Below are 27,563 nucleotides of genomic sequence, written 5' to 3'. Positions count from 1 at the left end.
CCCCTTCCTCTCCCACTTGTTTTCATGGGCAGAGCATGCAAAACACCTGTTTTCAGTAGGAGTCCCAGCTTTTGGTTGTAGTGGCAGAATGGAAGAAGGCTGCAACACCACGGAGTTCGGGAATCAGTAGAGACTGATGGATTGAAAAAAGGATTTGGTGCAAGATAGTGGAAATTGAATACTTTTGAGTCAAAATTCCATTTTTTTTTTCTTTTTTTTTTCCTTTTAAAAAATCTGTTTATTGTAATGATGGCTTTATTGTGATTGTTCCAGGCTCTTTTCTTTGTGACTCTCCAGTTCTGTCTGTGCATGGAGAAAATCTGTACACAGTTGAGCCGTATCGGGTCCAGGTCCGCACTTGGCAGGTAAGGGCTGATGAAACCATGAAGCAATGAATATGCCTTATATTCTTCAAAGATTGGTGTTACAGCTTAGAAGTTAACTGGATGTTCTGTAAATCTATTAACTCTACCTTTGTCATAGAAAAAATATTTTGAGTATTTCAGCAGAAAGATCTTTGACATTTTGTATTCTTTAAAAAGTCTGTCACTTTAAATGCTACTGCACTGTAACTAATAAGTTTTTATAAAAGAAAACAGAATTCTGTAAGGGCCAGACTTTGAGGATCAAAATTGCATGCAGGTTGAATATGTATATTTATATTACTGACAGGAAAATGAAATACTGAATATTCTTATAATGAAAAATACCCCCTGCATATTCTGTGTGTTCCTACAAAATCTTTTTGGTTTTGCTTAACCTTTGCAGCCTCTGCTAGTCCGTGAGAACAAAAAAGAGAAATCTAATTATCAGAGTTCTATGATACATAATTTTATTTAAGAAATAAATATTGTATTCAAGAATGGGTGGGATTTATCACAATAAGGACTGATTTAATTAATATATTTATTTTTGCAGCTGTATATTAAAGGCCCTTCAGGGACCTGTATTTCTGTATCCCTCCTAGCTGGAAAAAGTTGTATTATTGAAGAGGAAATTGTTATAGAAGGATACTTCTAAATTTTGATTTTTTTGGAGGCTACACATCCACCTTTCAACCTGAAACACAGATTGCATTTGTAGAGACTGTGTGTGTAGCTCCTCTCATTTTGCTGGTAGTGATTTGTCTAACATAGAAGTTCAGCAGTTAGTTACTTAACTTGGTGACAAAATAAGTCCCTTCTAGTTAGACTCTGAACACACAAACCTGGTGTTACATGTTTCTTCTCAGGGCACAGTTAAACAGCTGCTGGTGTTCTCTGAAGCAGAGGGGAATCCATGCCTCTTGGATGTCTGTGGAAATTTCCTGGCTGTGGGAACTGATTTGGCTCACTTTAAAATCTTTGATCTCTCTCGCAGGTATTAATAAGCCTTTTAAAAACATCTGTTTATAATTGAGCGTATATTTTGTGGGGAGGGGGAAATCTTTGGTTGGTTTTGATCTGATGAAAAGTGATAGCCACTTTGAATCTTGAGACAATACATGCAGCCTATGTGAACTGATGGCCTATCCCTAAAGCAAGGGAAGAGCCACAGAATTATTAGACAAATCATGGGATGAGTAACAATAATAATAATAATTTTTAAAAGAGGATATTGTGAAGGATATTTGTGTGTATTTGAAAGTGGGTGGAGAATTTATGGAAGATCAAGAAAAGGATGTCACATGTTTCTGCTGATAACTTGACCAAGACCATAATCTCAGAAGAGTTGAAATAAAGAGAAGAAAAAAAAAAAGCTAGGTCTCGTATCTCCTCATAAATCAACAAACTTGATTCAGTGAATCCATGGAGGAAGTGAACCTACAACTGTGGGCACTCTGTTCTTCCTGTTTAGGTTAAGAGAGAAGTTTACTTGACTTTGTGTGTTCCCATGCTGACAAGCAGCTGTGGCATGAAAAAGATGTGCCTGACATGACTCCCAGTTCAAAAATTTATCTGCTAATGACAAATGTAATTTTGAAAACCTGAAAAACCTCAAGAGTGAAATGGATTCTGGTCTTCCTTACATACTGTCACCAGAGGAATACTGAAGTCTAGTTAGTTACCCACTTGGAAACTCGTTACCTGTGTTGAGATGGCACAAATTCCGCATGGGACACAATTTGCAAGTTATTGGATTTGGGCAGGTTGTAACTAGCACAAATATTGGATTATGATGTTTGATAGTGGAGGAAAAAGTAGCTTAACGCCTGCATGCTATGTTAAATTTTTGTGGCTAGTAATGAAAATACCCCTTCTCAAATGATGACAGTATAGCGCGCTCTAATTTCAAAGCAAGCATAGTTGGCTTAGAATAAATGAGAGGTCTGAACATGTAACCCAAGAATGTTATTTTTATAGAATCAAAGTTTTTTTTCCATGGGATCGTATTATTGGTCTAAATTACTGCCACTTCTTTCTGTCGCATTCTTTTGATTCATAAGACTTGTCCTCTTTGTTGCTGAATGATCACTGGGTTTGTATCTATACCGGCAGTAAGATTCTTTTGAGATGATAAAAAAGTGGGGGGTAGGGTAGGGAAGGGTGGGTGTTAAGTATGTGAATGATACAGTCTTTTGGAACTTTTGTACAGAGGGAAAGTGACCAATAAGATGATATAAATACCACCCCCCCACAATGACATTTCTTTCGTCCTGCTCCACAGCGTGTTTTGCATAGACAGAACTTTTATGTGATGGGCTATATTGAACATTCATGGTACTGTTCAACTTACTTATGCAGGAAAAACAGACCTCTAACTTCAAAATTCTGGTAGGATGTTCTTGCTGTATAGTCCTGTTTTGGGAATCTTGTAGGAACATTGAAGTTTATTCTTGCTGATTCACTGAGGAAAGTGTGTCTCATTAACTTCTTCCTGAAAGAAAGGCAGGTCGCAGCAATTCTCTGGAGAGGAAGCTGGAGTCTGGGGCAGTGGTGTCATAAGGTTGAAATAGTTTGTTTTTAAAAGTCTTACCCATAATTTGAAAAATGTTTTGGCTGATGCATATTGCCAGTTGCTTGCCACCATATGATTTAAGTTTATTCCTTTCTACAGAGAGGCAAAAGTGCACTGCAATAGCAAGAATTTCTCTGAGCTGTTTCCTGGCCTTGGAGGCATTGCATCTGTCAAGTGCAACGCTAATGGCAATAAAGTCAGCATCCTTGTTAGCAAGGTGAGGCAAAGCTCTTCACTTACCGCCCTAGGACCTGACCATCAGTTAACAGACTGGTGCAGTTCAAGAAGATTACTGAAGACACAAGATTCACTTCTCAGAAATAAACCTACATGTTCTACGCAGTGTATTGGGTCTTGAAATACCAAGTCCAAGCATGTAACTAAACACTAAAATTAAGGTATGTTAAGGTTTTGTACGTGTGGTGAGAAGAACGACGCAGAAAAGGAAGCAATATTTCAGTTACAAAAGCTACTTCGTAGCATTTCAAAGAAATCAAAGGCTAACTTGCTAGAATAGAAAAACAGCAAGAAGTTTTCTGGTAGTTCTTCCAAAGAATGTTCTTATGTGATTACCAGTAAACAAAACTGAGAGCGTGAATCAGATGAGATAAACATACCATCTGAACTTTACCTTTTTTCTTTTTGATGGCATGCTTCAGCAGCTTTTGTTTTCCCTTCTTGTAGGCGGATGGGAACATTGATTCCAAGATCTGTTTCTATGATGTTGAAATGGACAAAGTTACGCTCTTCGATTTCAAGGCTGAACAGGGAAATGGTAGAGAGAAGCCTTCTTCCGGACAAGGCATTGACAAGTAAGGAGCTTTTATTTTGAGAAGTATTACTTGTGGATTTAAGATAGGAATCTGCCCTATGAAGACAAGCAACACCTTGATACTGGCATTCCTCTGTCTTTGTGTAGGATCTTGTACGAATTTAATTATTTCTAAAGAATTAATTAAAACTGGTGCATTGTATGTCAATCAGCCTGCATCCCTGTCTCTTCCAATATGTGAACCAGGGAGTGTCAAATGAAGGTATCAGAAAGCAAGCTCAAAATAAGCAGGAGGAGGCGGTTCTTCAGACAGCATGCAGCTGAGCTAAGGAACTCCTTGCCAAAGGAAGTTATAGGTGATGAAGGAAGGGTTCACGGAGGTATTGGACAAACTCATAGAAGAGAAATGCAGTGAGAGTTATTAGATATGTGGGAGCCATATCTGGCTCAAGAGGTCTCTGAGAGGAGGATGATTGGGTGTTGGGGGGGGTATGTGTAGAGGTATTATATGACTGGAATCAGGATCCTGATCTTAAAATAAAGAAAAATCTTGGGAAATCTTGGAAGCCTACTCTTCCATGAAGAGTTTACAGGGTAGGAACTGAAAAGAGGACATTCTGAAGCTCCTCCTAGGAAAAAAGTTAATTTCTAAGTCCAATACAGGATGTTTCTGTATGGATAAAAACTCATGAAATGTCTATTTAGAACTGACAGCTTTGTTTTCATACAAGCTGTTCTGTGGCGAATACATTAGAAATCCTAGTAGCAAGGCAGCAAAATGCAGTGAACTAGGAATTCTCATGGAATTACGTGGAATGTTAGGGTACAAATTCCCATCTGGTTTTACAATAATTTTTTGGACTGTATTTTTCTTAAGGAGAAACAGTGTTAGAATAGAAGGTGGTTTGCTTTTTTAGCAACTATCTGCTGTAGGTATTACAAGCAAAAAAGGATTTACTCTCCTTATCACTGAAAAACAGAAGAAACTACCCAGCTCATCAAAAACTAAGGACAGTGCAAATTTGGGGCCTTATGTCTTGGTCAGTTATGCAAACAGTGTAATAATGAGTAGTGAGAAACTTGTTTTCAAGTGTAGTATCTTGTGTAGCCCAACAGAGGCCACCACAAACTAGTAATGCTATTTCACCGATATTTAAATGCTAGATGTTGTCGGTGTGAATAATCCATTTATCTGTGCTTCATTTTAGAGTATCTTGAAATTGGAATGAGTAAACTCATGGGAAAATAGTAGTAGTAATAATAATAATAATCTACACTTCTTCCCCTTCTCTCTCTCCTCCTGAGGCAGAACCTAAGTGCTCCCAATTTTTTACACAAATACTGTTTTTCAGTTTGCAAGTAATTTATTTTGAATTCAGTGGCATGAATAGGACATGGTGTATTTCTGCATCCCTTATATCTCTCCCTTAATTTGCCTTCCAGCCCTACTCCAATCCTCGTCACAAAGTCCACCCTTCAGTGGTGACCTGTCGTGGTTTCGGCTGGGATAGAGTTAATTTTCTTCCTAGTAGCTGGTACAGTGCTGTGTTTTGGATTTAGTAATTAAACCATGACATGACACCAAATGAGAAAAATATTTTAATGATGTCTTTGGCTTCTCTCTTTTTTAAAATTTGACACCTATTTATATTCTGTATTTTTTCAGAAGAATCCTAAACCATTGCTAAAATAGTCTGAATTCTGTATTTCTAGAGTCTTAACATGGCCAGCACTGAAGTAGTATTTAAATGCCCGAAGGAGGCAGTAAAATGTTTCTTATTTAAACTGCTGCCAGAGAGTGGCTTTCCTAAGGCTACAGGGGTAGTCCTTGTGCTTAATGTGCTATTTCACAGTGCCTCGGAATTCTTCATACACAGTATAAAGTTCAGGCACAGTACTGAGGGAAGGGAAGGAACTATGGCATATCTGGAGACTGAAGTCCCCCAGCTGCAGGTCAGGTTCAGCTGCAACTCTGGAGTTTCCCTCAGCACCCAGAAGTTCAGCGGTTCAAAGCATCCATCATGCTGCCTGCCTAGGTCTCTTTGCTGAACTCTCAGTAGAGGGGAGATCTATTGCCTGAGAATATAAACTAATTTCTTATTTTTTTTTCCCCCATCAGTTTAATCACAGTTATCTAGTTGTAATCTCCTATGACCGCTGCTTAGCTGGATTTGAACGTGAGGCATATGTACTAGAAACTCTCTGTACTGTCAATCTAAATGCACATCAGTGTACTCAAGCTATCTTTAACCTGGCTGGGCATTTCTAGCAGTGCTGGCAATAAGCACCTTGGGGCACGTTGTAAAACCGAGAAGAAGACAGAGCTGAGGGTAGTCCTCATGTTACAGTACCTACACCAGTAGCAGTTGCTAAGGTAGATCATTTGAAGGATGTTCAAGTATTTCTGTAGGACACGTAATCTCAGTGGAGACAGATTTCGGGTGCCTATTTGTATTTGTGGCAGTACCAGCTTTTTTTCTACTGAAATGCTTTTATGTCCTAGAGTTGTGGTTAATGTATACAGAACAAACTAAAAGTGGGATTGCCAAGTATAAGGTATTAGGAGGTAGGAAGATGTATATGGTTAATGTTACAGTGCAGAGGTACCGGTACAGATAACTGATCATCATCTGAAAATTATCCCTTTATTTACATTCATCTGCTGAATGGGCTGGAATTATTTTGTCTCCCTTTCTACATTTTTTTTTTCTTGTCTTCTAGTAGGTCTGCTGTGGACTATCCAGAGTTGCACAGTCACATCCCTGCTTGCCATTTCTGGGACCAGAGTGAACCAAGACTTTTTGTATGTGAAGCAATTCTTGAAACAGGCCTACAATATCCAGACCAGAAGAAAAAACAGACTGAGAGCACAGTATGGTCTTTTTGTTTTTGTTTTACCTTGCTTTACATGGAGTTCTCCCTGTCCAAGTAATAAATCATTGGTCTTTCGCTAAGGATGCGGGGAGTAGGTAGTATACATTATTTTGTACAAAAATGAACAGTGAAACTACCTGTTTGGTGTCTGTGGCTTCAGGCAGTCACTGTACATTAGCCTTCTGTTTTAGCCCTAGCTTGCATACAGTGATGAAGAAAAGGAGGTGATTTCTTTATCCGTGCTAGAATTCTGAGGATGATCATAATGCAGGCTTGTATCTGGACTACAGTCTTTCAGGTGACATTATTGGGTGAATTGATAATCTAGAGTTTTGATACTTATTCTCACTTTTAAAAAAATAATGCAGATTTTATCTCTCGAGGCCACTTTTAGCAGCAAGAATTAATTTGATAGGATAACAGGGACCCTGCCGTTCAGATGAACAGTGAAGTACACACTTCCCACCCAGTTCTTGTATCTTCTGCTTTTCTGGACAGTCATTGTACATCTTTATGGTACTCCCCAAATTATCTCTTATGATCTTTTTTACATTAGAAAAAATTTCATTTTTATTGATCAGAAATGATCTAATCAACGATTTCTTTCATCAGACCAACAATTCTTCCTCGCTTCCCCTGGTAATGTGCTTGTAGCGGTCCTTACCATTTTGTCTTACAGAACTGCCTGTGCTTCATAAATATTCCATTGATTTGAAATGTCCATGTTGATTTAAGGTTTTCTGATTCGTGCATGATTTTAGTTAAACCTCTTCCAATTAGAGATAGAAAGGTCTTTGTTTCTTTTGTTGAATGAAATGACCTTAGAAAAATCATGGGAAGATGAATGTAGAAAGGAGGAATGGAATAGGGATGTCTCAAAAGGCCTTGGTAGGGTCTTCTAGCAAAGAGAAGAACACTTCAACCGAATATTCCCAATGTAAACAAGTAAAAATGTTTGGCTTCTACATAAAGTTGAAAAACAAAAAGATATAAAAGGAGCGTAACGTACTTTTTGGCCCTTATTCAACAGAACTTTTGACTGTGTGCTTATTCTTTAAGAAATGAGAAGTCTGATTAACTTTAGTTGGAAATAAATGCTTCATTTTGACTTAGGTCAGGTCAATATTTAAACTGTTACAGAAACTATTTTTAAATGGCTGGTATATTCCCTGGGAACTCAAAGCATTCAGTGAGCTGCTGAACTTATAATAGAAATAATACAGTATTAAAAAAAAAAAAAAAACAACCACAAAACAAAACCAAAAAAACAGTTGGGAGTATTTCTTTGACCGGAGTCAGATCTGTCAGAGAGACTTCTAGAGCAGCAATCTGTGGCCAGGGACTTCCCTCTTTATGGTCGGTGAAGTTGGTTCCTGAAAGGCAGAGGTGGAGGTCCCTTTGCAGTAGGAACACAGTAATGTACAATGAGTCGTGGGCTACTTACTACAGGGAGGAAGCGTGCAGCTCTGCCCTCTCCAGCAGGTGTGTGCGTGTGAATGTATATGTCATATTATTTTCAAGAGAAGGTTCTGCCAAATGAAAATGGAAAATAAAAACAAAATGAAAGAAGGATATTGCAGCATAAAAACAAAACAATGCTTTGCTTCCTTTTGCAGATGGATGTTTGGATTATATCATTCTTCAGTACTGAAGAGCATGGCCTTTTGCTTCAGGACAGCTTTCCATTGCCTTCATCCTACCAGGTTCTTCTGGGCATAGAGGTGCCACATTATTACTTTGCAAAAAAGGTGAGGAAATCTTTCACAATTCCTTCCCTTCCCAGAAGTTCAGACTTTTCACTGTGTAGGGATCAAATTTAACCAAATTGAGTCTGGGGTAAGTAGAGCAACTCCAATGGCAGTTGCTGCATCACGTGTAGAAATGACAAAAAGATAATTCTAATGCAGATGTACTTGGCAGTGTTGTGGAAATTGTACTGAATTGGCTTTTCATGGGTGTTGCAAACCGGACGTGATGTAGAACACAGGAGACACAGTAATTACCAGGGAATGCAACTGAAAAAGGGATGTGGAAAAAAGTTCTCTTTCTACTTTATGTAGTCACCGTGCCTATTGCAAGTAAGGGGGGGGGGGTGTGTCACCTTTAAGTAGGCCATAAGAGGGGACATTTTCTACTAGCTTCAGCAGAAGCAACCCATTTCCCTCTTGGAATTCAGCTTAATCCCCACAGAATACCAAAGAGAGCGAGAATACTCATCTTGCACTATCACCAAATGCCTATGTGCTACAAATACCAGGAATGCATGCTTTAGCTTCTTAAACTTGAATATGAATACAAAACTGTTTGCATCTTAGGTAAATAATACCATGCATACTGGAAGAAATGAAGCCTGTTACCTACAGATTGGTTTTCTGGTTAAGCTCTGACCTGAGTTTCTTAGTGCCTGTTAAGATGATGATTTGCACTGCTCCCTTCTTGTAGGGAGAGCTTGACAGAGTCTGTTTATTCTACCAAGGCATTTATTTTTGTAAAATCTGCAGGAACTTAGTATTAATGAGACTTCTAATCCTCTAAATCTTCTGAGTAAGGCAGACCAATGTGATCACATAAATCTAATTTCATGTGGTTCAGGAGCAGTGTTAAACAGGGAGAATGTATCTAGATGTTTTTCTTCTTAATATATTTAGATTCAGAGCGGTACTTTGCAATTTAACCCCCTTCCAAAGAACTGACTGTTGTCACTCTTCCTGTGCAGATCCAGCTTTTAGAGTTGCACTCTATTTTACTTTCCTTTTTCCCTTAATTTGAAAGGTCAAAAGTGATCTGCTGCATTTTCTAATCTCTTTTAACACTTCCCCCATCATGTGTCATGCTATTTTACTTTGATAGTACGTCTATTTTTTCTTTTTTTTTTTAACTCTGTATTGCTGCCATTAGTTGTTTTTTCGGAGGGGATGTGTCTATAAACCTGTAAGTATCTGCATTATTTTGTTCCTCTTCCTTCATTCTCTGCTTTTCTCTCTTCTGTTTCCATTTTCTTCCCTCAGTAGGTTACTGTATCTTAGTGACTAGATTACTTGTTATATAAGAATTCATGCTGCAAACATGATTTAGTATTTGAACAGAGTCTGCTTTAAATATAGCAAGTCGAGTTGATTCAACAAGTCTGTTTTGACCAGGTTTCATTCCAGGGTTTTTCCTTATTCATTATAACGTCTTTTCTGTCCATTCCAGAAATTCCCCAAATTGTAGTCAAACGCATTTACAATAAAAGAAATCAAAAGTGCATCTAATACTCTCATTGTATAAGAATCTAATACCTTTTTTTTTTATTGGCTTCTGTAAAGCATTTAGTTATCTCATCTAACTATACAATTGGGGTAGAGTGTCTGAAATTTGGTATCCTTCATGGCTCAGATGATCTTCCACTGTGTTTGGCTTCTGAAAGTTTCCTTGTTACGCTCTGGAACAGATCATTTGATATTGATGATTGACTTCATCTTTATTCTTTTTCTGAATAATGGTTAAATTGCTTTGAGCTGCCTTTCAATGACTGGTGGAAGTATCACTGAAGCTTCAGAGGCTCCGGAACTGCCCATTTTATGGGGAAGGGTTTGAATCTGAGCTTTAGCATTCATAAGCTTCACATGAAGGCAGGGATAAAAGAATTGGGTCTATATAGCTAACTTTCAGAACAGTAGACTCATTTTTGAGAAGAGACTAACCTTAGAGAAATGTTTATCTGAAATATTCAGAAATCTGGGGACTTAAAATAATAGCTGCTATTATAGTAATAATTATAATAATATATATAAAATAATAAGTTATGACTATAGTAATAGGAGGCTGCCTCTCTTGTGGTATTTTACCGACCTCCAAACTATCACTAACATACTATGATTGTTCGTTATGATATACTAATCTCTTCTATGACATTCCATATTTTAGGGCATTTTCTAGGAAGTTCTGAAACGTTGCAACTATTGTCACTATTGATCATTGTCCCGCAGAAAGAGAAAACTTGGACTTTAGTGGAAATAATGTAATTAATTACACGTACAAAGGAGTAAGTTTCAACCTACTTGATACCTAAATAACATTCTCATTGTAGCCGGGAGAAGCTGAGAAAGGACAAGCAGAGTCTGGCTCAATAAAGGTGTCTCAGATGGTTGCGAGAAGACCCATGAGAGATTTCATTGGATTAGGAGACTGTGATAAGACTACCCGGGATGCCATGCTGAACTTCAGCTTCTATCTGACTGCTGGAGACATGGATGAGGCCTTCAAATCCATCAAGCTGATAAAAAGGTATTGTAAGTATTTGTATGTATTTCTTTATGGGTACAGTTTATTTTCAATTAAAAGTTTGTGTGAAGTTTTGATCCTCCTAAATTCTCCTGACATTTTTCCTCTCTGATTTCATTCTCCCTTTCATTTTTAACAAGATGAAATATCTTTATCTTACAGACATTTTAATGTATTCTCTGCTTATTCTTGGTCTACAAGACGTTGCAAGCTCTGTGGATTCTTTTTTACTAAATGGGAAAAATGATTGATAACAAGGAACCTTATTCTGTGTCTGAATGGCAAAAATCTCACCTTATCACTAGAAGAAAATGAACATTCACAACTTTATTTATACATCTAAAATAATCACAGTAATACCAAGTATTACAAATTTACCGACCACATAGCTGATTTTTAAATTTAAATGTACATTATTATAATATGGATATTGCAATATTAGAAGAAATAATATAATGTCTTTTAAATATTCCAATATTTTATTTAAAAAAAACCCTGCAATTAATCGTAGCATATTATTTCTAGAAAAGATTTTCCAGAAAGTAATGCAGGCAAATGAATACAAATCTTAGTTGGTTTTTACAAACCTACTGCTAGAAGAAACTCTTTGTCAGCTTTATGGTATTCTATCCTGATAGTCTAGAACAATGTAGTTGTTGTTCTAGAGCATCAGTCTCTGCAGAGAGATGTTCTCACTTTGAACATGGTGCAGAGCAGCAGTTGGGGTTGAGTTTCTTATTACATCAGAACTGAGTGCAGAACAGAACTCAAGAGCCAGCTTGATGATCACATTTTAACAAAGTGTGGAAAAGTATGGTGGAAATAATGATAAAGAAAAGCAGTGTACTCAGCTGGGAGCAACACAACAGTCCTAAAGAATTTGTAACATTCACAGCTCATGGTCCTTCAAACCTATCAGTAACTGTGCTCAGAGTAGCATCCTTAGAGTTTTTAGACATCTGTCATTGCCTCTAGTTCCTGTATCCTAAGTATTTCTGCATAATAGTTTTTGATCTGTTGTTTTTCTTCCTGAAAGTTACGTGGACGTGACTTCTGTGAGCCCATGTGACCCTTCTCAGGGTCAGGCTTATAAACACTATGCCTAATTCCAAAGGTACTAATTATTTTCATTTCATTACCATATTAAGTTACCAGGCAGGTCTTTTTTAAATCTCATGCTTAAGTCCTGTATATGTGTCTTAGCCTCCAATTTGGGTGCTTGAGTGGCAGTTATATTCTCCAATATTCACTGTGTTATATGCCATTGAGCATTGCTGGGCGGAGCTGGGTGTCCTGACAGAGCACTCTAATCTGAAAATGTCACAGCAAATGTTAAAGCAAGCTGGGAAGAAAAGAGATTAAGTTGGGCTGAAATATCTGTTCTTAATAATAATTTCCAATAATGTAAGTTAATAGTATCTGTGATTATTAAGGAGTCCAGGTAACCTTTTTCTGTAGATATTTGTCCTCATTGTAACACTGAAGTAGATTTTTTCAGTGACATGTATGACCTGTTCTAGCTGCGTACCCTTTTCATTTTTAATGGCATGTCTGTTTACATATAGGATAAACCCAAACCATTGTCTCAGGATACAAAAGAAGTGTCTGAAAAAATGCAACTTAATTCTTCTGCATTCCCTTACTTTACAATTAGAATGGTTAGAGTTGCTTTTGCTTTTTACTGTCTGGGCTATGCTGTGGCTGGGGAGCAGGTGTTGCAGCTAATAAGTTCTTTGAAAAGGGGTGGGTGGAAGGACTGAAGATCATGAAATTTAAACAGCTGTTAAAGTCATCACTAATTCTGTAGTGAGTTTTCTGCTTTCTCAGATTGCCTGTTAACTCTAAAGCTATTGCCACTGGTCTCCTATAGCTTTTTACATTATTATTAGGGAGCAGGATAACTTTATGCAGACAGAGAAAATGTGTTTGGCTGCCTCTCTTCTGTATTCTCATTGCATACATTCTGTGTCTGCTACAGCTGACCCTGCTGACATGAAGCTGTGATGCTCTGTCAGGATTCTGACAATCCAACATTCTGTGCTGTACAGCAGAGGGAGAGGGCAATATAATATAATATATATATAAAATTATGTGTTTTATACATATGTATATAGATGGAGCCCATCCAAATAATAATTGAGGGCCTCTGCCCACAAGAGTGAGCTCTGTGATGTCTTTCAACCCTTAGTTTTAAATTATAGCATATATTTATAGAAAACAACTCTAATGTAGATCTCCTTGGAGATCCTTCCCCTTTCAAGTCCACTCTTTCAGCATGGTGACTCAACATAGTCATTTTCCAGGCCACGGCGAAACCGAGCGGTCAGGGTACGGCTAATGACAATGACCCGGGGTGCCATGCAGTCCTCACGCCTATGAAGGATGTTCCATATGAGAATGGCAGCTGCCAGCGTGGCCAAAAGACAGGCTCCAATGTTCAGATAGCAAGACCAAGAGAGGTTGGTGTATGGTCCGATGCGGTAGAAAGTCACCAATCCAATAACCAGAACAAAACCTGCAAGGAGAATGAGAGAATTCTTTTTAATGTGTTATTCTCTTGAATTTCTGTAGTGGCAAGATGCCATAGGCCAATATTCACGAGTCTGTAAAGCCTTTCCATTCCTATTACAATGTGCTGTCTGCGTTCTTGAAGGCATATTTGGGCATGATGATATATGCAAAGACTGGGTGTCTGAAATGAGGTCTCAATGTTAGGTTTAAATCTGTTCACTCTATGTAAATTTCTTAATCCCACTTAGCTGTATTTCATGTGGTGGTTTTTTTTTCTCCATCCACTTATCTCACTTACACAGATGTCCTCTTGCTTATTGCTGTTGCCAACACAGAAAACTGGTATATTAATGATAATAATAATAATGAAAATATTTTATTCCAAATATGGTACACTTATTCTGACATTTTAAAATGTTTATTTAAGGCAGGCCACTATTGTAACCTGCAAAGATGATGAATAGCTAAATATCTTACAGAAATAATAAGAAAAAAGTACAGAAGCTTAAAAAAAAGGGAAGGTGAAATAAATGGGACTTTATGGTCCTACTTTTTCTATGCTGGAAAAAAGCGTTATGAGGCAGGAGTAATATCATGCCTCCAGAAGCTACCAAAGGCAAGATTTCCATTCCCTTCCTAACCTTATGCACAGTAGTAAGTTCCCTAAAAGGTAGTTAATATTAGAGTAATAACACTGCACTTGTCTAGCATTTCCATCCAGATGTCACAATGTGATTTGCAAAAAACCTGAAGAAATATTTCCCACATTCTTTTTGGTAGACACCACTGATGAATAGTAATGATATTTCAGAGATGAGGTGGGGTGACTTTTCTAGTCATGCAGAAGGTCCATATTAGAACAAGGGGCAGAATCTGTATCCCTTGACTCCTACTTTTTTGTTACTGTCCTTTCCCTGAAGAATGCATCAATAAGCACACAATTACTTTTCTGCCCTCTGTTTATTGTAGTAGTCTCTCTTCCTGTCCCTACTCTTAAATAAAACTACTTTTCAGCTTTTTAAGAGAAGTAATTTATACATGTGATTAGATTGAAACAAACATACAAAGAGGCAAATATGCCTCACTAACCAAAAAAAAAGGTTTTCTCTTTGTTCTACACATTTCTCTTTGTTCTACACATTAAGGAAATGTTCTACATTTCCTTAACCACCACCACCATAACACAAGAAATATCATTGACAAAAGGACCCCTTTATGAAGGAAGACTAGAATAAATAAATGCCCATAAACAGCCAGAGGATTTCTAGATACTACCTTGCTAAGTTCATGGGCAAGGACAAGTCAAGAGCAAGTAAGTCCTAGTGGCTGCATGCTGTTTTCTCAGTTAGCCGCAGTGCTTGCAAACACTGTTCCCACAGGTACATGGCAATGCTCTAAAATGGCATGATACCGTGGTCCTCGATTGTCCATGAAAGAGCACATCCTGAGTATGCATTGTATCAAGTTTCTTTCTAAAAAGAGTACTAATAATGCAGTGAAGATGGAAAAGACACAAATAATGTACAGGTAAAAAATGTAGAGGAGGGAAATGAAATACAAATAGGAGAAAAAAAAATCAATCACTACTTAAGCAGATGTGACGCTTTTACTATTCTGAGAGTCAATAATGTGAAGGCTGAATCCCCCTCCTAATAAAACAAGCAATGAATGAGTATTAATTCGGGAGGTGTTTGGCATCCTCAGCTCTCTTGTGTCTACCTAGAAGGTGGTTTGTAACTCGGTTGCTTGCTACACCTTCTCTTCCTGAAGTAGCACTGTCCCACAGATGGCATGTACCAGACAGGGTTTGAAGTGAGGCATCTCTTCCGAAGGATATATGAGGAGGAAATAGGTTCTTACAGGAGGAGTAGCTCTTTCCTGCTCTTTTGCCACTCTGCAGTAGCCTTTGCTGTGAAAAAAAGTCTTAACATACTCTGGATGGGTTTTTAGGCTGTCAAGTCAGTTGTAAGGACAGCAATGAATAACTCCTTGATGTTATCAGTAAGTCTAGTAGTTATTTAATGGTTCAGCTTAATTATAAATGAACAAGTTTCATCTCTGGGAAAAATGTGGCCACATGGAGCACACTGACTTAATTGAGTTGCAGAAATCACTGATCTGTAAAATAATTGTTTGCCAGCACTCCCAAGTTGAGCCTGCAGACTTACTTAGGAGGCCATTTTAATGTTAGCCAAGTTGGAGATAGGATCCTATGCTGGTTTTGGCTGGGATAGAGTTAATTTTCTCTGTAGTAGCTAGTACAGGGCTATGGTTTGGATTTGTGCTGGAAACAGTGTTGATAACACAGGGATGTTTTCGTTACTGCTGAGCAGTGCTGACACAGAGTCAAGGCCTTTTCTGCTCCTCACCCCACCAGCGAGCAGGCTGGGGGGTGCACAAGAAGTTGGGAGGGGACACGGCTGGGACAGCTGACCCCAAATGACCAAAGGGATATTCCACACCATATGACGTCATGCTCAGCATATACAGCTGCGGGAAGAAGGAGGAAGGGGGGCGATGTTCGGAGCAATGGCGTTTGTCTTCCTAAGTAACCATTAGGCGTGCTGGAGCCCTGCTTTCCTGGGGGTGGCTGAACACCTGCCTGCCGATGGGAAGAAGTGAAGGAATTCCTTGTTCTGCTTTGCTTGTGTGCGCGGCTTTTGCTTTCCCTGTTAAACTGTCTTGATCTCAACCCACGAGTTTTCTCACTTTTACCCTTCCAATTCTCTCCCCCATCCCACTCGGGGGGGGAAGTGGGCGAGTGGCTGTGTGGGGCTTAGTTGCCGGCTGGGGTTAAACCACATCAGATCCCAATACATAGGTGGTCACCTATTTCAAAGTATACAGGTTTGGAAGTTGCTTCTCGACTCCTGTTCAAAAAAATGCTGAGTTACGGTTGAGGTAGAAAAATTGTGAAGTTGTGCTTTTGACAAATTAAGCTTAAATCTTCATTTTTTTTCAGTAATCACTGTTGGATGACACACCTTATATCAGATTATGCATGCTTTTTAAAATCCTGCTCTCTTGAAGCCAGGCAGATGTTATCTACATCCTTGGATGGACTGTTGAAGGCAAATCATCTGTCTTTGAAGGAGTTAATTTTTCTGTATATTTATATGCTTAGCTCATCACCACGTGAAAGTGGAAATGTTCTCTCCTTGTGCATTCAAAATCCTCACTGAAGTTTGCAAATTTTTTTTAGCATTCACAGAACACTACTTTTGTCCCCAAAGCCACAGTTAATTGTGCTCTTCCTTTTCAGTGATGTTTCCTTGAATTGCTTTTGAATTCTCATGACTTTGCTGTTCGGTGTTATCTGGGTCTTGTATGATTTTAATCTATTTCTTTATTGTTAGAAGTAATAGCATACAAGAAAATTGCAGCAGAGTTGGGAAACAAAATAGTTTTCCCCCATTTCCAGTGTCATTCTCCGAGTTCAGTTTGTCCTGAGGCACATGGTAGAGAAGAGAGGGGGAGATCAGATCCTTCATTGTGGAATACATCAGTTTTTTTAAACTCTTCTCTGAGATGGCTGGGTTCCCCATCTGTGGAACCAAGATGATAAAACTTCTTTTCCCCTGTGTTTTGTTTTGTATTTCAGGGCTTTGGGAGCAGAGCATGCTAGTTGTAATGTGATTACAGAGAATGTGTATCTCTACATCTACGTTTGACATCTTTAGGTCTTATAATACAGATAAACACTGACAGTCCTTTGCTCTTCCACTTTTCAAAGGATGATAGATACTAATTTTCTCATAAAGGTAGGAAATTGAGAGAAAGGGAGATTGCTTGCACCTCCTGCGGCCAAGTTGTGGACCTGTTTCTTTTCCTTCTTGTTTAAAATTTTCAGGAAAAAGGGTATTGAGGTACAAATCAAGAGACCCATCTTACTGATGAGTCTGGCACATAACACAACTTTGTTTGGTCAGTTTTTCCTTTCAGTTTTCCTTTCAGAACTCTTTTCCAGTTCACATACACTTTCACAGGGAATCCAAAAACCATTAAATAAATTAAAAAAATGTGTGAAGCAAATCATAAAACCTTAAGCAGGAAGAAGTTTGAACCTAAGCTGTTTGTACCAGTGACCACTTACAGGTACCTCTAAGGAATAGTTATAAATATTAACAACAGTCCACTTTACACTATCTTGCATTATTTGTTTGAGGCTCTCTTGGCAGAGGGAGCTACGTTCAGGAACACGAGATACACAGAGTAACCCTGATGCTATGTTGTGTCTTGCAGCTTAATTTCCAGTTACTGAATTGTGACTGGTGCTTTCCCACTGCAGCTTTACAGGTATTTACTCTACCATTATCTCTAGCTTAGAGAAGTAATGGATGATTAGCACTTCTAGTTTCCTTACTGAAATTCAGGTCTGCTTGTGCAAACCTGCTGGGAAAAACCTTTAGGGTTCCTGGTGCGTGTGAGAGCTGTACTCCCTTGGGTGTAAGTTTTGCCCCATTCTTTGCTCGCTTAGCCAAGGCAAGCAGCAGTGGTCTATACACATTCCTTTATGGCACAGTAAAAGTAAATAAATGCTGTAGGAATATTTTCAATATTTGAACATTTTTCCAAACACCCAGCTTTTAATTAAATTACTTCTCTTTTTCCTCCTTGCTTATGTATCACTTATGGCCAATTGCTGTCCTAAATGGTCACACATCTCATGCTAGACCAGCCACCTTCATGAGCTCCCTTCCATCCAATGGAGAAATTACCCACCAGGAAAAAGCACTAAGGCTTCCGTACAGGTCCCAAAATAAAACTATTTATGCTAGCAAGACTATTTCCCTTCGCAGGCCCTCTGCCTGAACCCTGATCAGATGAGCAGCCAGTCATGCAAGAGGCTTTCTCTCCTTTTGCAGTTCTGTGCCAGTGTCTGAGCGGGGGCGGGGGGGAACTGGGAGGTAATGGGTTTGAGAGCTCCCCGACTTGGCAGATAGCAGGAGTGAGTCACTGGAGCTTTGAGTGAAAAATGTAGGGTCTGTTTAGAATACTTTGCTGCAGCCTAGACAGGAACTGACATTTGAGAAGAGAGAAAAACATGACAGAGGTGGGAGAGTTGGAAGCATGTTACTGTAGAGCTTCCACAATTAGTTTTACAGTTATGCCAGTGTAAGTGAGCTCCAGGATAAAAATGTCACCGTGAACATTATTTTCCGGCATTCTTATTTCATATTAGCATGACCTGATACTGGATTTATAAATGTAGGGAATCAAGAGCAAAGGGTGAAGAAACTGTATTGATCCAAAAAGACTGAGTTTGCATAGGATGATATTTAAATTTCAGTGCATGCTGCTTTTGTAAAGATGTTGTTGTGTGAAAACCCCCAAAGTTTGCTTGGAGAGATTTTGTCTGTAATAACTTAATCAAAATTAGACTTTTTGAAGCAAAGCATTCCAATGTGCTGCTTATGTTTTCCTTGCCCTTAGAGTGGTGGTGGTGGTGTACACCAGCCAAGAATTGAGATGGAACATTTAGCAGCTGTTCTCTAAATGACTGGGCAAACACATCCAATTCATGTATTTGTGCCAGCCTGGCCCTTCTTCAGTGGTTCCTCTTTCTTAGGGAAAGTAGACTTTTTTAATTTTTTTTTTTTTTTTATTTGTTGTATCCAATGGATGTATCCGAGGAGTGGTGTCTTCCTAGTTTGGATGAAACTTTATGAATAATTACGTGTGTACCATTTGGTTGCAAACCCTAGTGTACTGATGCAATAATACTCAGTTTTGGAAAGGAGAGAGAATGAAACTGAAGTTTGACTAATGTTTTATTTTTACTAACATAGCTAAAGCAGAGTATTTTCATGATATTGGTATCTCCTGTTTTGCTTACTGCCTTCGCTGTGAGTGTTATTAGCATTAGGAAATCTTTGACAACATCTTAATTTGTTGCCTTTGAATATTGTTAAATATTCAATTAGTGTATCACTTTTGTGAGAACTTAGTGTAGGAAAAACAGTGCTGGAATTCTACTTCTACTGATGGTTGTGTAATATGTGTATAACTCAGTTGTTAATGTAAATATACCAATGCAGAATTTGGCTCTGTATTCGGAACAGTTAGAATTACATCTATAAAAATTAACCTTGTATTAAGAACAGCTTCTGTCTCCGTGACTAAAACTGACTGTGGTGACTTTTCACTTTTTAGATAGATATTTGTAACATTGAGCAACAATTTCGTTTCAGTATTCCAATAAAATACCTGAAGGGAGACAGTTGGCCTCCCTGGCTATTTCCCAAAGGTAACTCTACTAAAATAACCAGAAAATTGCTCTACTTGCCATCAGTCTTCTTGATCTCTTAATTTACAATACAGTTTGAAGAGGGCTGCAGATAGGAAATATTGCTTTAAATTTAGTTATGAGAATATTAAACATTTTCATCTGGTTTAGTTTCATTTCTGTTTTGTAGTGATGACAAGACTTTTAGATGCATGGCTGAATTTCCCTGAATTAATTTCATTATGTACGTCAATTTCAGATCATTTTATTGTGTATTGTCTAAAGTCTGCACAGAGGCCACATCTTTACTAAAAATCCTGATGAGATTACTTAAAGTACTTTATTTTCCCATAGAGCTGCTGTTTATCTCTAGTTGTTTCCCATCCGTAGCAAAACAAGCCTGGATGGGGGGGCTTTTCCGTTGGGGAAGGAAACAGATAACGAATTCACTAGGAAGACTTTTGGTTGGGACAGTATTGACTGTGTGAGTGAGGGTGGGTTGGGAGAATGTTACTTTTTGAACTTACACTTCAGATCTGTATACTGAATTTCCTGTTTGACTGTAGCTGGCTGCAAGCCAACTACAGATTTTTAGCATTTTAAAAGAACTCTCGTAGTCACTCTTTTACTTCTGTGATAGCTTGGGTTTGTTGCTTTTTTTTTCCAGACACCCATTGATTCGCATTCCTCCTTTTTATTAGTACATTGATAGTACAGTTGAAGAAATCTATGTTATGTTTTTTCTGGGTTGGTAGAAAGTCTATATTGGGAGTTATAATCCTCTTTACAGCTTGTCCTATAGGATGACTTTTGCTGCCAGGAAGAGGGAGAAGAAGGAAAATAGAGCAGCCAGACTGTTGTTCAGAATTCACAGCCCACGCTTGTGCAACAAAACTGCAACAGGGAGGGGAAACTTTTCATCCCCCTTCTCTACATGTAAACGTTTACAGGGAATGATTTAGCTGCAATGAGTCACAAGCCTGAATAAGCTGCTTGTAGGAGCTGAACTGTATTTATCTAAGTGAGATAGATTCCCAAACTGTGATTGCTACAGGACTTATGTAAATGATTAATCAATTAACACCTTTTCCTGTGTCAGCTTGGCACAAGAGAGTTGTTACAGTGCAAGGCAAATGAGCTTCTGTAATGGTCGTGTGCTCTTTGTTGTACTACCAGGCTGAAAGCTGTAGAAGTATGCTTGCTTTGGTTTACAATGCCACAGAGACTTTAGTGGCCTTTGAGTTTTCAGTTGTACATTGTTGAGTACAATAAAAATTTCCTTCCAAGGATTTTGGTAGAACGTAACATCTCTTAGAATTAAACAAGTTATGAGTAGCAAAGCTTCTCAGGGGCAATAAGACCCTCTTGTCCTTCACTTTTCACCACTGATTTACAATGGTGAACACCACTATTTGTGGTGTTCTTTGAGTTTGTCAGTCCCTCTTTGTCTTTAACCTGATAAGGTTGGGAGATTTAGTCAGTGTAAGGCAATGAATTCTACTTTATGTTGGTTGGAAATCTTCAAAGGGAGGTGCAGAGCACTGTTTAACATGTTTAGGTCTACTAACAGTGAACTTGCTTTTCTTGGTTACCTTTTGGAGGTTTCCTTAGAAATCATGCCAGTCCTTGAACTGAAGGTTGAAAAGCATTCCCTATGAATTAGACATAATTCCTGTTGGGCAGCTGTTTAAATAAGGATAAATGTGCAGACTTTCACGCTGAAAGTCAGCGGCAAACATTGCTTGGCACCTTGGATTCAGAGGCAGCTGGAGTCAATGAAAGCTCTGCTTTTGATTGCAGTAAACTTCCTATTAGACACAGGTAAGAGCTCTTGTCAGCCTCAGCAAAAACAACTTGTGCAGAGAGAAGCAGTTATTGACAAGTGATCCTCCTGGAAGTTTCAGTGGTCATCTTCTGCTTCCATTTTTCAAATGCTCTGTCCATCTCCTGATGCATCAAAGGGTAAGAGTTGCCTAACTGTGGATCTGGCTAGGCAACTCAGTTTGAAACTTTTTTAGGAGACATCTTCATGTATATATAATATGCATGTTCATAAGCAATAAAGTGAATATTTGAGTTGAAGAACTCTTCATTTCACACACTTCTTTCTGCATTACTGCATTATTTCTAATGCTGTGTCCGTAATAAAACACGTTCCTTATACTTGCATAGCCAAATGATATTTATCTGGTAATATATTTGTTACTGTATTTCTAATCAGAATACATGCCCTTGACATTGAGATGCTACAACAAATTGCCTGCTGCTCATATCAGTATTTAGACGTGAAGAATATACGCAGATCTTCTCCCTGCTGCAGTTATACCAGTTGAAGAGTTCAACACACTTCTTGTGAGCTACCACCCTTCTCAGTTTGCTGGTTCAGCTGCTTACGTGAACCATTTCAGTCAAAATAAGTGGGATAGGCTTCCATATTTTAAGATCTTTGCAAATGCGGTTCATTTTGCAAATGTGTGAAAACGAGATCATTTTATTGTGAGGTTTGCAGTCCACATAAAGAACGTGCAAGTTTGGCACTGAGGAGAAATAATGAAAACATTTAGCACAAATCAAGCAGTCAAGTTCTCTCTTTTTGTTATGATTTTTAGGTTATTTACAGTGTCTCATTTATTTGCTTCCATTTCAGGAAGTATTAGGTTTACAGCTCCATAGATTTCATCTTAGAACAGATCTGGCTTGAGGGTGTTGTGAAGGAAAAAGGTGGAAGGAAGTAATACAGAAATCAGGATCACGTTGCTATCATGAATATCTTCAGCTGTATTCTCCAATGGCTGCTTTGCTGGTCTGTTCTGCATTAAGATTTTCTGGATATCAACCAATCTAAAGTAGTAGTACCCAGAAAGAAGAGAGAAGGTAAATGGTCTAACAATTGTTTGATTTAGGTTTAATAGCACAGAGATGAGAGTATGCTTGAACTCAGATTTCCTGTGATGCGTTAGGGGTCTGGAGTGAAATACACCGTCAGCAGAAAAACACAGTAGGAAAAGCTGGAATGCAATGCTTGAAATTTGAGAGAGGGGTGAGATTGTAACTTATTTGGCTGTAAATGACAAGCTCAGTAGGAACACAAAACTTTTTAATCTTTAGGATATTATGTATTAAAGTAATTTAATGCTGAAAATGGATTGGCAAGAATATTAATAATTATGATTCAGGTTTATTCCAATCTTGGACTTTCAGAAACTAGGATGAGATCTAATGTAAGGGATATTTTATCCCGGATTTTCCCCATTATGTTTCTAACATTTAACTCTAAAGTCTGTGATAATCACCATTGTACAAGATTGGAGACTTAGCTAGAGTCCCTTAAGGTCTGATCCAGTCTGGCAGGTTACTGCTTGTAGTAGTTTAATATTCTCTGCAGTGCCCTTTATTCCCTATCCTGTTAGTGTGGATTTCCCTGTCCAACTGCTCTTCTGTCAGCTCTGTTACCCATCCTATATTCAGCACACTGAGTTTGTAACAGTTCCTTGGAAAAAAACAGAAAACCCAAAACTCTCTAGAGGGAAATTTCTGAGCATTGACACAAAATTCCACATACGACGCTGGTTCCATTTTCACCACATGCCTTTTCCAAAGCAAACAGCTCGCTTTCCTGTTAACTGGGAGGTGTGAGGTTGCGGAGCTTTGGAGCTGTGTGAATCCCGTTGCTGTCCCAGGAGCAATGCTGTTTCCTCTCTTCTTTCCTTCCTCTTTGCTTCCTGGGGCTTTATTTTCTGTCAGAGGTCCATCCTTTTTGAATGACTGTCAAATGCTTGCGCAGGTGGCAGAAGTGAAAAAGCAGTGGAGCCCGGAGTCATTGCAAGCTCTAGTGGGATCAGAGATGGTTGATTTGAACTTGTGATAGGGTTTGGAAGATAATACTTAGTACACTTAGTTTTCTAAAACAAAAAGGCCTTTCGTTCAGACCTCGGGAAACTCTAATGAAACCCACACGTAATGTTTCAGTGGGTAAACTCTGACTAAAAATAAGTAAATTGTAGGTTGGCTTATGATTCTGAGCCATATACTCAAGCCTTCCTCCATAATATTAGATTTCATTCTACCAGTGACCATTGTGGTTCTCTTCAGCACTTCTTGGCATATTCCAGGATGGAAGTTAGAGATCAAACAGAAGTTGGAATTAGAGGGGACATGATTCAAGAGAATTTTTTCTGAAATTACTGACAGGATGAGCAATTGCAGAACAATTCTCCAGATTATTTGGATTTTGAAATGGAAAAAAAGGGAGGTGAGTGCTTGTGTTTTCAGTAACATATTTGAAAGTGTAATAAATAGAAATTACCCAGCCAGTACTCGAGATATTTAATAAGATCTAAGTGTGTATATTCTTAAATATTGTTTGCTCTTCTCACACAAATGATCTGTCTGGCCTGAAGTACATTGGCTTTAACACTTAACATTAAGTAGGGGAGCTTCACAGTGATTTCTCTCAGGCTGTTTTGTGTGGACAAAGTGCTTTTAAATACAAGCTTTGTATCTGCTGTTCTGACGTTTCTGCCTAATATTGCTATTTTACTTTGAAAATAGATGAGAGGTTACCATCTTGGAGTGGAGGCTCAGAGGCTGAGTATTACCTGTGGCTTATAGGATAAGGGGCAGCCACTTCCCTCCCCTTCAATAAAGAAATCTTGGTCTCTAGATGTAGCAGCAATCCTTCATCAGAGCAACAGAAATGCTGGACTTGCTCACAGTTTGCACATGTGTTTTGTCTGATATCAAAGACATTTCAGCTGTAAAATGCTGTTGCCTGGGCCCAATCCAGGGAATTTGGTGGATGGGGCTGATTTTTGTGGCCAGTTTCCGTGGCTCAATATTACAGAGCACACATTGGGTTCTGTTAAAGAGGAAACAACCTCTTTTGTTAGCATAAGCTGGACTCTGAACCGCCTGTCCTGTGAGTGCAGACCCTTGATTACCCACGTAGTCAGCAGTTGATGTACCACTGTCCTGGAAAACTATGGAGGTCTCCAAGAAGTCTATTTTATATTGGGATAATGGCACATATGATGAATCCTCTTTTTTCAAAAGTATACATTCCAGAAGACTTCAGCTGGTTGTTCTGGATATCAGGAAGGCATTTGTTTAAACAAAAAACTTTAATTAGGATAATGAAGATGTAAAATGAATATCATGTTACTGACTGCAAGGCAGAAAACCATCTGATGACTGTGGAGGAGACCGTGGCATAACTGCAAAGGAGGATGGGGAAGGGGGGCAGGGATAGCCACCAAAGTCATTGCATTATTTCTGCAGATGGGAGACCTTTGATTCATATAGTGCAATGTCTGTCTTTAACTGTCACAAGCTGCCAGATCCATCTCTTCACACCTTTTGAACACAGGCAGGCAGATGAAATCCTCGATTCAACAGCTTCTTCAGCCATTCTCATTAGTGTTTTGTTAATCATTCTGACTCTGGCTTTCCTCCCCTCTCCCCTCCCAGCACTGGGGATTTCAAGGTTCAGCTTGCATAACAGGTAATAGCAGGCATTTCCTTCTCCTGTGTCGGGATATCCTGGCGCCCTTCAGTCTCTCTCTGACTGTGTTTAAAACAGACTCCAGCACAGGAAAGAAAAAAAAAAAAAAAGGGAAAAAAAAAAAGCCTAGTCTAAAATTAGCAGCCTTGATAGAAGAAAGGCACACGGCTGTCCACTGTGCTGTTTGTCAATGAAACAACACATCTAAACAGGGCCAGAATGCATTTCCTCTCTGGGAAAAACAGACATGTCGAGTTTTGGAGAGGATGGGAGGGAGTGAGAGTAAAGCAGGCATCACACCGATGATCGGGGAGAACTATCCAGAAAGTATCCAGAGTTATAAAGACCATGGTGTACATGAAGAGGCTGTAGGAAGGTCTTGTTATGGCAAGGCTATATATCTGTTCTCTTGGTAGCACTGACTGATGCTTGAGGGTCTTGCTGCACCTGGAAGCTGGATCAGATGCTTTGAGAGTTACAGAACCTCTGCAGTCTCCTCCTCTTGTTTGGATTTCAGGTTCATCATCCTTAATGGGTGTTTATTGCTATGAGGACTGTATTTAAGTGACCTAGGCTAGATTCTGATCTTGCAGCAGTATAAACCTGAGGTCTCAGTAGGTTTATACCATTCTAAATATTCTGAGTTTTTAAAGTTGAAATTAAAATTTAAAATAAAATAGTGTTACTTTATTATAACCTGTTGTTTACATTAATAATAATGATATATTTTTAATCTGATCTTGTAAGCAGCCTGAATGTTATACTCCATTAATGAGTTTCATGCATGGATATTTTATAGGATTGGACTCTTGGTGTAATGAGCACTGAGTGCCTTATTTTATGTAGTAAAGAAAGGTATTATTGCAAAATGTTTACAGTTTGTTGCCACTGCTGTCAATATGGAATTGTGATAAAACCATTTCCTCCTTTCCTCATTCATTTCTGTATACAGTCTGTGTCCATGAGCATTACTGTGGGAATTTTATTTATAACAGTTAATGTTATGAATTGACTTCAGCTTTCTTTGCTAGATTGAAGATGTATCTGTCTATCAAAATCCAGCTGATGGTCATTGAGTAAAATTCAGTTGGCTAAAAGCAAATAATCAGTTTCAGCAAGACTTCAAAAATTTGCTCAGTTTTTTTCAAAAATTTCAAACAGTCCCTTTGGTATATTTTGTACTGCTAAATTGTGGGGTTACATTGCATCTAGTTTATTTCTTTCATGTTTGCCTTCCTGGTTTCATAGGAAATAATAAAGGCTTGTTTTTCTTGGTTGGCAGAAGGCTCATTCTGATATATCCAAGATAAAAGCTTCTATTCATATACTGCAGAATCTCATGGGGAGAGCTTTTAAGAGGCAATGAGCTTACTTTTCGATTTAGGCCTTTTTGCTCTTCTTTGTCACTTGAAAGACTTATAAAGTAAGAAACTCTTTTCCACCTGGATTTAACAGAGACTAAGTATTTTCCCATCAGTAAAAAGAAGTGGACTTACTGGCAAGCTGGAACACGGCAGCTATGGCCTCCTCCCACCACTGGGTATCCTGAGAAATGATAGGTAGCTCCATCAGGCCCAGGACGAAGATGAGCTGGCCAGCAGTCAGAGCAACAGTGGCAATGAGGTTACAAGCACGCATCATGTCAAACTGCACTAGGGAAACATAAGAAGCATACAGTTAAAATGATATAAAATTGGGAAAAAGAAAATCCTGGCTGAGTAGGTATGTAAAATTTGTCAGTCCACAGAAAATGATTCTCAGACACTATTTCTACTCCCAGCAGTCCCTTGCTCTAACTGCATTCCCTGTGGTCTGATTAAGAAAAGATTTTCTTTAGGATGTCTATTGAATCTTTCCTTTTGTTGCATAGCATCCCATAACTATTGCTTCAGTGCAAAACCATCTTGTATGAAACAAGCAGCTAATTTCCAAGGATGGCCCACTGGAGGTGCTTGACTTTTGCCGTGTGAAGATTCTACCTACAATTACTAGCCAAAATTCTTTGGGGCAGGAATGGTGTTCGTTTTGCATTTGTATGGCACTGACTGAAATGGAACCTTAGTTCATAAAGAGGTTTTCAAGACCCTAAAATAATAATCATCCCAAAGACAAATCTGTAACACCCTGAATTTCTTTTTCACCTAGTCCATCTGTATTGTCCTAGAAAACATCCTGTGGATGTTAATTCAAACATCTTATTGGTTTAAGGGAGCTTTGTATAGAGGATTCTTAACTTTTCCTTCTTTTAACATTTTTTTTAATCTTAGATGCACTGGAAAGACCCTTGTATTTCTATCTGTGTAACAAGGGAAATGGTTACAACGAAGATGTCAGTGCTTGGCAGTTCTGAATGAGGTGTTATGGCATAATTTACATGTATAAGTAAAAAGTTACTTTTTTTTTTATATATATATTAGTTCATATATATGTTAGTGGATGTTGTTGTGGGACTATACAGTGCACCGCCAAGGCTGGGT

At 38.6% G+C, this 27,563-nt stretch overlaps 2 protein-coding genes across 2 annotated transcripts in view; one reads left to right on the top strand and one right to left on the bottom strand.

Moving 5' to 3' along the window:
• The window catches only part of IFT140 (intraflagellar transport 140), a 92,267-nt gene that overhangs the window by 30,043 nt on the left and 34,661 nt on the right, over positions 1-27,563 (top strand). The window contains 7 exon segments of the mRNA XM_009324239.1: positions 274-365; positions 1,232-1,359; positions 3,037-3,154; positions 3,622-3,749; positions 6,431-6,581; positions 8,200-8,331; positions 10,656-10,852. Coding sequence (XP_009322514.1) covers positions 274-365; positions 1,232-1,359; positions 3,037-3,154; positions 3,622-3,749; positions 6,431-6,581; positions 8,200-8,331; positions 10,656-10,852 — 946 coding nt within the window.
• Positions 11,163-27,563, bottom strand: part of TMEM204 (transmembrane protein 204) — a 30,382-nt gene continuing 13,981 nt past the window's right edge. The window contains exons 2-3 of the mRNA XM_009324238.1: positions 26,583-26,738; positions 11,163-13,364 (exon numbers count right to left, since the gene is read on the bottom strand). Of these exons, the coding sequence (XP_009322513.1) occupies positions 13,120-13,364; positions 26,583-26,738 (401 nt within the window). The 3' untranslated portion in view covers positions 11,163-13,119. The remainder of the gene's footprint in view (positions 13,365-26,582; positions 26,739-27,563) is intronic.

The sequence above is a fragment of the Pygoscelis adeliae genome, unplaced genomic scaffold, assembly GCF_000699105.1.
Source record: "Pygoscelis adeliae isolate BGI_AS28 unplaced genomic scaffold, ASM69910v1 Scaffold505, whole genome shotgun sequence".
In the NCBI taxonomy this organism is placed as follows: domain Eukaryota; kingdom Metazoa; phylum Chordata; class Aves; order Sphenisciformes; family Spheniscidae; genus Pygoscelis; species Pygoscelis adeliae.
Note: the sequence above shows the minus strand (reverse complement) of the source record. Positions and strands in the feature narration are given on the sequence as shown.